This window comes from Pimephales promelas, chromosome 11 (assembly GCF_988280905.1).
Source record: "Pimephales promelas chromosome 11, fPimPro1.hap1.1, whole genome shotgun sequence".
In the NCBI taxonomy this organism is placed as follows: Eukaryota; Metazoa; Chordata; class Actinopteri; order Cypriniformes; family Leuciscidae; genus Pimephales; species Pimephales promelas.
Genome location: NC_142779.1, coordinates 36758706 through 36768520, shown reverse-complemented (window position 1 = coordinate 36768520; position 9815 = coordinate 36758706). Strand labels below are relative to the sequence as shown.

At 42.9% G+C, this 9815-nt stretch overlaps 2 protein-coding genes across 2 annotated transcripts; both read left to right on the top strand.

Annotated features, from left to right (window-relative positions):
- Positions 1-324: 324 nt before the first annotated feature.
- Positions 325-1314, top strand: LOC120492216 (trace amine-associated receptor 7c-like). The gene has a single exon (XM_039690383.2). The coding sequence runs from the start codon at positions 343-345 to the stop codon at positions 1312-1314; it is 972 nt and encodes a 323-aa protein (XP_039546317.2). The 5' UTR covers positions 325-342.
- Positions 1315-5772: 4458 nt separating this feature from the next.
- LOC120492217 (trace amine-associated receptor 13c-like) lies at positions 5773-6762 on the top strand. The gene has a single exon (XM_039690384.2). It carries the CDS (start codon positions 5791-5793, stop codon positions 6760-6762), a length of 972 nt encoding a protein of 323 aa, XP_039546318.2. The 5' UTR covers positions 5773-5790.
- The last annotated feature ends 3053 nt before the right edge of the window (positions 6763-9815 follow it).

The window sequence follows — 9815 nt, the reverse complement described above, 5'->3', positions numbered from 1 at the left end:
AAAATATATCATTTTGAGAGGAATAGAAGGTAATGGATTGGATTATTGCTCTAACAGTAGTGCACTTGCCACTGTTTGTTAGTACAGATGCTGTCTTGCATTGGCAGAATGTAAGAGTAAACAAGCTTTAATAGATTCGCTAATCCACCATATTGTATAGATCAGATTGATCAGGTCTATGAATATTTAACTAGTGGGTGGATTTGAGAGGATGTATTGTTGAATGGGATGGTCGCTGTGCTTTCTGTACATATAAAACTGAGTTGTGCCAGTGACAAGGACCAGGGGGCTGAACTGACAAGCATCCTCACACAGAATCTATCCAACTGGGGAGTGACAAACATGGATAATCAAACAATCCAATACTGCTTTCCAAACAACAATTTGTCTTGTACCAGAAGTGTCCGACCTGAAGCAGAGTACATTGTTGTGTACATTTTCATCGCTGTAACATCAGTGTTCACCGTGTTTCTGAACCTGTTGGTGATCATCTCCATCTCACACTTCAAGCAGCTCCACACTCCCACCAATGTGCTGATCTTCTCTCTGGCAGTGGCTGATCTGATCGCAGGACTGATTCTCATGCCAGTGCAGGGAATGAAACTGATTGAGCCATGCTGGTACTTTGGACAAATATTTTGCTCAATATTTCCTCTTATTCTTTATGTGGTTGTTGTGGCATCTCTTGGCAATATGATTATTATATCTGTGGATCGATTCATTGCTGTGACTGACCCTTTACGATATCCAGTAAGAGTCAATAATAACAGAGCTGTTGTTTCTATTGTTGTAAACTGGTTATTCTCCTTCTTTTATTCGTTTTATCTGTTGTATGAGTTTTTACTATATCCAGAGAGGAACCACACATGTATTGGAGAATGCATACTTGTTGTTACATTGGAAAATCTTCTAATAGATGCTTTTGTTTGTTTAGCAGCACCTTGTTGTATAATTATTCCTTTATATGTGAAAATCTGCTTTGTAGCAAAACGGCAAGCTAAGCATTTCAATTCAGTCACAGAAAAGAAGGCCAAATCAGAAAAAAAGGCTGCAAGAACCTTAGGGATTGTAGTACTGGTTTATCTTCTTTTTTGGACACCGTACTATATAGTTACTCTTTCTTTTGGGCATGACGAAAATGACACTCTTATAATTAACGTAATGTATTGGATGTTATGCATGAATTCCTGTATGAATCCACTTATATATGCAATGTTTTATCAATGGTTCAGAGTGTCGGCAAAATACATTTTGACACTGAAAATATGTGAACCTTCATCGGCATACTTCAATCTGTTCCCAGAAGAGAAATGATCACTTACACTCTTATGAAGCACAAATGTAATTTCCATCTGTCTATGAATGGAATATTTAGGGTTCTTGTGTTAAACACTTCCTTATCAAACATTAGATGACACCAGAATCTGTGCAACACCGATGTTTGTGAAAAGTTTAAATATTCTGCCTATTGTGTATGTATATTGAGAACATGTGTGAGTAACATTTTTGCTCTCTTGGAGTCCTTACATGACTAAATTAACTACAACATTATCTTTAAATACAGTGTCATCTTTTTATAAGAAAACAAGACAATGCAAAATACAATTGTGGGACAAACAATAAAACAGCAGCTGTAAATGAATAATAAGGTCTGTGATATGTAATTTTTCATAATATGTTATGTTCAGTGTTTCGATGTTTATTATTGAATATGGAGCCCTCTTCCATTTGACTGTCGGGAACTGATAAGGTCAGATTATCTGTAATCGAACAAATGGCATTTTGCAAACTGTCAGTTGTAAGAGATAGGCTATCTCCGTTTTAATGTGTTCAAAATATGCTGGAATGTATGATGATCAGCAAATCACACTTAAACATGGGTCAGAAATAAAGGAATCAACTAAACACTTCATATGGCATCCATTTTCTAACATTCGCATATTGTTAAGCATCTTACATTTTTTAAATTGTAAATTTTTTCTGTTGTAATGGGCTGAAATAAATATGTTCAGATATGTGTTTGTGTGATATGTTTGAGTAAAAACATATACAGTGTGCAATTCTTTGCCCCGTGTATGCATTTCTGCATTTTTTTCCATGTTGCATATGGTCATACAGTATTTCATAATGGTAGGCAAAGCAAGGCAAGTTTATTTATATAAATATATAAAGTAAATGTCATGCACAATGGTAATCCTGCTCTGTTTACATTGGAATTATTAGAGATATAGATTTTTTTTTTTACTTTTACTTTTATTCAAACTACTAATCTCTAAAAAACGTGTTTAAACAATTAGCAATTAGCACAAAAAGACAATTGACAATTAGCACAAAAAGAAAAACATATAATAATGGTCTTGTCACAAAATAAAAACCAACCCAGATTCAGGGAGACCCAGGAAGTAAGGGATGCCGTCAAGCTGAAGAAGGAGTCCTTTCGGGCCTGGCTGGCTTGTGGGACTCCTGAGGCAGCTGACGGAGACCGGCAGGCCAAGCGGACTGTAGCCCGGGTGGTTGTGGAGGCTAAAAATCGGGCCTGGGAGGAGTTCGGTGAGGCCGTGGAGAAGGACTACTGGTTGGCCTCGAAGAGATTCTGGCAAACCATCTAGGTGCCTCAGGGGAGGGAAGCAGTGCACTACCAACGCTGTTTACAGTGGAGGCGGGCAGTTGTTGACCTCTACTGGGGATGTCGTCGGCTGGTGGATCTCCTCAATCTCACTGACAAGTCTTCCATTGAGAAAGCAGAGGCTGAGGGCTCGGAAGTGGACTCGTCCATCACCCTTGCTGAAGTCACCGAGGTAGTCAAGTAGCTCCTCGGTGGCAAGGCTCTGTGGATGGATGAGATCCGCCCTGAGTACCTCAAGTCTCTGGATGTTGTGGGGCTGTCTTGGTTGACACGCCTCTGCAACATCACGTGGCGGTTGGGGACAGTACCTTTGGCTGGCAGACCGGGGTGGTGGTCCCTCTTTTTAAGAAGGCGGACTGGATGGTGTGTTCCAACTATAGGGGGATCACACTTCTCAGCCTTCCCGGGAAAGTCTAAACCAGAGTACTGGAGAGGAGAATTCGGCCGATAGTCGAACCTCTGATTCGGGAGGAACAGTGTGGTTTTCATCCCGGTCTTGGAACACTGGACCAGCTCTATACCCTTTCTGGAGGGTTCATGGGAGTTTGCCCAACCAATCCAAGTGTTTTTTGTGGATTTGGAGAAGGCATTCAACTGTGTCCCTCACGACGGTCTTTAGCAGTATGGGGTCAGGGGCCCTTTGCTAAGGGCTGTCCGGTCCTTGTACGACCAGAGCAGGAGCTTGGTTCACATTGCCGGCAGTAAGTCAGACTTGTTCCCGGTGCATGTTGGACTCCGGCAGGGCTGCCCTTTGTCACCGGTTCTGTTCATAACTTTTATGGACAGAATTTCTAGACACAGCCAGGGGCCGAAGGGTGTCTGGTTTGGGGACCATGCAATTTTGTCTCTGCTTTTTGTGGATGATGTTTTCGTGCTGGCCCCAACAGACCAGGACCTTCAGCATGCACTGGGACGGTTTCAGCCGAGTGCGAAGTGGCTGGGATGAGAATCAGCACCTCCATATCCAAGGCCATGGTCCTCAGTCAGAAAAGGGTGGCTTGATCACTTCAGGTTGGTGGAGAGATCCTTCCTCAAGTGGAGGAGTTTATTTATCTTGGGGTTTTGTTCACAAGTGAGGGAAGGATGGAACGGGAGATTGACAGACGGATTTGTGCAGCTTCTGCAGTACTGCGGTCGATCTACCGGTCTGTCGTAGTTCTTCTGAGCCGCAAGGCGAAGCTCTCGATTTACCGGTCAATCTACGTTCCTACTCTCACTTATGATCATGAGCTGTGGGTCATGACCGAAAGGACAAGATCCCAGATACAGGCGGCCGAAATGAGTTTTCTCCGCAGGGTTGGCGGGCGATCCCTTAGAGATATGGTGAGGAGCTTGGTCACTCGGGAGGAGCTCAGAGTAGAGTCGCTGCTCCTCCACATCGAGAGGGGCCTGCTGAGGTGGCTTGGGCATCTGTTCGGACACTCAACCGAGACTGCCCTGCTCTCAGAAATTGAAGCTCTGTGTCTGGCAAGAGAAGCTTCCAAATCCTCAGATCTCATCCTGCTGGAGCTGTCTGCTGCCTTTGACACAGTTAACCACCAGATCCTCCTGTCAATCCTAAAGATGAAGGGCATCTCGGGAACTGCACTCCAATGGTTTGAGTCTTACCTCTCAGGTAGGTCCTTTCAGGTGTCGTGGAGATGTGTGGCATCTAAGACCCAACATCTAGCTACTGGGATGTCTCAGGGCTCAGTGCTTGGACCACTCCTCTTCTCCATCTACATGACATCACTAGGATCTCTGATTCAGAAACATGGCTTTTCCTATCATTGCTACGCTGATGACACGCAACTCTACCTCTCATTCCAGCCTGACGATCCGACGGTAGCTGCTCGTATGTCAGCCTGCCTGACAGACATTTCTGGCTGGATGAAGGACCATCATCTTCAACTAAACCTTGCGAAGACAGAGCTACTTGTGATCCCAGCCAACCCAACACTTCATCACAACTTCTTAATTCAGCTAGGCTTATCCATAACTCCATCAAGGTCAGCTAGGAACCTTGCGGTTGTAATTGATGATCAGTTGAAATTCACAGACCACACTGCTAGAACTGCCTGGTCCTGCAGAATTTGCCTTGCACAACAATAGGAAGATCAGGTCCTTCCTAGAGCATGCTACACAAATACTTGTCCAAGCACTATCCAGACTGGACTATTGTAATGCTCTGCTGGCTGGTCTTCCAGCTTGCTGTCAAACCTCTACAATTGATCCAGAATGCTGCAGCCAGAGTGGTCTTAAATGAGCCAAAGTGAGCACACGTCACTCCTCTCCTCACAAAATTGCACTGGTTGCCAATTGCTGCTCACATTAAATTCAAGGCACTGACGTTTGCCTACAGAACAACCACTGGCACTCTTCACTCTTACCTAAATTCATTACTTCAGACTTATGTGCCATTCAGAAACTTGGTACGAGTCCCCAGTCCTTCTCTCCCCACTCTCTCACACCAGCCGACTTTTATGCAGTCTCCCCACGCCAATTACTGCAATCAGAAACAGATGTTTGTCTTTTTGCAATGGACCTACTTAGCGCTCGGCTCCCTCCTTGCTCTCCCACTGCAAACTCCGCAAAACCACACACCCCTCATCACACATAGTTTAACCAAAGCTGTCTAAGGAATAATAGTTTATGAGGACAAATTGTGGTCATAATTTAATTTTGACTAAATAAGTTATTCCATGTTGCCTTTGTATAACGGTCTGATAATATTTCAAGGCTCCTCTCTTGAGATTATTTCCAGGTACATACATTGGTGGTAGCCCAATACTGGAAATGTGAAAATATCCAGATTCCATCTTTAGTTTTTATTGTATGTTAACATGGATATATTCTTTAGTGGAATTGAAGGCAATGGATTGGATTATTGCTCTAACAGTAGTGCACTTGTCTACTGTTTATTAGTACAGAAGCTGTATTACATGGGCAAAATGTAAGAGCAAAGTAACTTTATTAGATTCGCTAATCCACCATGTTGTATAGATCAGATTGATCAGGTCTATGAATATGTAAGTAGTGGGTGGATTTGAGAGGATGTATTGTTGAATGGGATGGTCGCTGTGCTTTCTGTACGTATAAAACTGAGTTGTGCCAGTGACAAGGACCAGGGGGCTGAACTGACAAGCATCCTCACACAGAATCTGTCCTACTGGGGAGTGACCAACATGGATAATCCCACAATCCAAAACTGCTTTCCGAACAACAATTTGTCTTGTACCAGAAGTATCCGACCTGAAGCAGAGTACATTATTGTGTACATTTTCATCGCTGTAACATCAGTGTTCACCGTGTTTCTGAACCTGTTGGTGATCATCTCCATCTCACACTTCAAGCAGCTCCACACTCCCACCAATGTGCTGATCTTCTCTCTGGCAGTGGCTGATCTGATCGCAGGACTGATTCTCATGCCAGTGCAGGGAATGAAACTGATTGAGCCATGCTGGTACTTTGGAGAAATATTTTGCTTAATATTTACTCTTATTCTTTATGTGGTTGTCACAGCATCTCTTGGTAATATGATTATTATATCTGTGGATCGATATATTACTGTGACTGACCCTTTGGGATATCCAGTAAGAGTCAATAATAACAGAGCCGTTGTTTCTATTGTTGTAAACTGGTTATTCTCCATTATATATATTTTTTATCTGTTGTATGAGATGTTCCTGTATCCAGAGAGAACCCAGACATGTATTGGAGAATGCTTACTTGTTATTACTTTGGAAAATCGTGTAATAGATGCTTTTGTTTGTTTAGTGGCACCTTGTTGCATAGTTATTCCTTTATATGTGAAAATCTGCTTTGTAGCAAAACGGCAAGCTAAGCATTTCAATTCAGTCACAGAAAAAAAGGCCAAATCAGAAAAAAAGGCTGCAAAAACCTTAGGGATTCTAGTACTGGTTTATCTTCTTTGCTGGACACCATACTATATAGTTACTCTTTCTTTTGGGCATGACGAAAATAACACTTTTATAATTGACGTAATGAATTGGATTGTATGCATGAATTCCTGCATTAATCCACTTATATATGCAATGTTTTATCAATGGTTCAGAGTGTCGGCAAAATACATTTTGACACTGAAAATATGTGAACCTTCATCGGCATACTTCAATCTGTTCCCAGAAGAGAAATGATCACTTACACTCTTATGAAGCACAAATGTAATTTCCATCTGTCTATGAATGGAATATTTAGGGTTCTTGTGTTAAACACTTCCTTATCAAACATTAGATGACACCAGAATCTGTGCAACACCGATGTTTGTGAAAAGTTTAAATATTCTGCCTATTATGTATGTATATTGAGAACATGTATGTGTGAGTAACAGTGAGTAACATTTTTGCTCTCTTGGAGGACTTACATGACTAAATTAACTACAACATTATCTTTATATACAGAGTCATCTCTTTATAAGAAAACAAGACAATGCAAAATACAATTGTGGGATAAACTATAAAACAGCAGCTGTAAATGAATAATAAGGCCTGTGGTATGTCATTTTTCATATGTTATTAGGCTGTTCATGTCTCCCAATAGTTTATTCACACAAAGTGTTTATTATTGAATATGGAGTCCTCTTCATATTTGACTGTCGGGAACTGATAAGATCAGATTATCTGTAATCTAACAAATGGCATTTTGCAAACTGTCAGTTGTAAGAGATAGGCTATCTCCGTTTTAATGTGTTTAAAATATGCTGGAATGTATGATGATCAGCAAACCACACTTAAACATGGGTCGGAAATAAAGGAATCAACTAAACACTTCATATGGCATCCATTTTCTAACATTCTCATATTGTTAAGCATCTTACATTTTTTAAATTGTGGCCACAATGTTTTCTGTTGTAATGAGCTGAAATAAATATGTTCAGATATGTGTTTGTGTGATGTTTGAGTAAAAACATTTACAGCGTGAAATTCTTTGCCCCGTGTCTTTATTTCTGCATTTGTCCATGTTGCATATGGTCATACTGTATTTCATAATGGTAGGCAAAGCAAGGCAAGTTTATTTATATGTATAGTAAATGTCATGCACAATGGTAATACAGCTCTGTTTACATTTAAATTATTAAAGATATAGATTTTTCTTTTAAACTTTTAATTTTATTTAAACTAGTAATCTTTAAAAACCGTGTTTCAACAATGACAATTAGCATAAAAAGAAAAACATATCATAATGGTCTTGTCACAAAGTGAAAACCAACTCAGATTCATCCCTAATTATACAGTAACACTGTAGCTCATTCAAAATCAACTGGCCCCCAGAAATGCAGGAAGTGACTAAGAAAAGAAGCTTGATGAGCGCTTCCTGCAAACCCGGCCACAACCTTCACTCCGGAGTCTGCCATTTTTCACTGATCTCCACACAGAGGTGTTGAGATTGTGGAATAAGCCCTTCTCTTCCCGTTTATCCAGCCTGAATGTGCATATATATATATATTCATCTATTATGGGGGCAAAAGAGAAGGGCTATGGGACGATGCCTCAGGTCGAAGAGGCTTTTGCATCACATCTCTCGCCCGATGCTGCATCGTCCCTAAGGGCTCCAGCGCTTCCCTCCAAGCCCTGCCGCACAACATCTGCCTTGGTTGGGAAAGGCATGGCGGCAGGTGGGGCTGGTGCGTGCCTATACCCAATGGGGCTTCTGCAGGTGTACCAGGCCGACCTTCTAAAGGAAGTGGACGATAGCGGGAAGGTCGTGTTTGACGATATTCATGAGATGCGTAGAGCGGTCGACCTGTCTTTCCGTGCTACCAAAGAGACGGCCCGTGCCATTGGCCGCTCTATGGCAGCAACATCTGTGGCTGAATCTGATGGTTGGATTTCATGTTCTTGCGTTCCTAATGATTATATTTTTGTTGTCTCTGTTGCCTCAGAAAAGTTGTGTGACCGCTCAGTTGAGTTGCCCGGTTAAGGTAAACTGAACTAGACACTAGCTAAATTAACACAGCAACGCGATCGTGACTCTACACCCTGCAGGATCATACGGCCTATTTCTTTTCTAGACTATATGTATTTTACCCTTATTTATACGGCCTGTGGTTTTACTTTTAGATTCTAAATGTAATACTGTTTACTCTTTACATATTACGAAATGAACCAAATGAACCGCTGCTGCTGAGGCTTCAATCGTGGGGATCGCAAATGGATCTATCAGCAGGGATTGAGACGGGCTCTGCCCTATCTCAGCCCTTATCTGGTAGATCCAGCGCCTCATATGGTGGCCACGGAGAGGCACATATGATTAAACTTATCTGACATGAAGGATAAAGATAAATCTTTTCTTCTGGACGCCCTGCTTTCGACTGTTGGCCTGTTCGGTGACTCTTTGAATTCGGTCATTGAAACGTTTCAAGAAGAAAAAAAGCAGGTGGCGGCACTCCAGAAATTTATCCCACTCCATGTTCATGTCTCTGGGGCTGCTGGGCGGGAGCAGCCCCCGCCGTCGAGTAGCTCCTCACATAAGGCGCAACAAAAGTGGAGTGTCGCGTCTCGTGCTCCTCCTCAGCAAATCTGGGGCGAGACGCGGCACTCCCAGGCGAGGTCTTTCAAGGGCAAGGCTGATCTGAGGGACGGTCACTGTTGCTAGAAAGGCTTCGTCAAAGAAGGTGCTGGTGCTGAGGGGGGTCCCCGCCAAGAGCGAAAGGGGTTCGCCGCAGTACACGCCGCCCGTTCTCTCTCGGTGCCCTCAGAGGCCCATTCTGCCAATCCCGCCTGCGTCTCGGGGCGTAGATGGTCCCAGCGAATGCTTTCCCGAAGGACGCTCGTTTGCTCCGAGGAGTGACGTAGAGCTGTTACTCCAGTTGTTCCCTGCTGGTGTGCCGTTACAGGGCACTCTGTCTGCCACTCAAAATATTCCAGAGGCCAGTCTCGAGAGACTGATGAAACGAAGGCAGCACACTGTCGAGTCTGCAACTGTTAAAATCACCAACACTGAACACTGGGGCTTCGGATATTTCTCTTGCATGTGGTTAGTATTATTGGCCACTAGCTCGGCTGCAGCCTGGGTGTTGAAACTGGGAGAGATGTAAACACTGAAAATGATAACCGCCGGAAATTCCCTCGGAAGGTGGATCGGACGTAGGGACAATGTCAGCATTTCCATGTGGGAGGTACAGATCTTGTTGTGGACCTTAATGTTGTTACACCACCACCTGTTGTTTATGAACATGCAGACCCCTCCG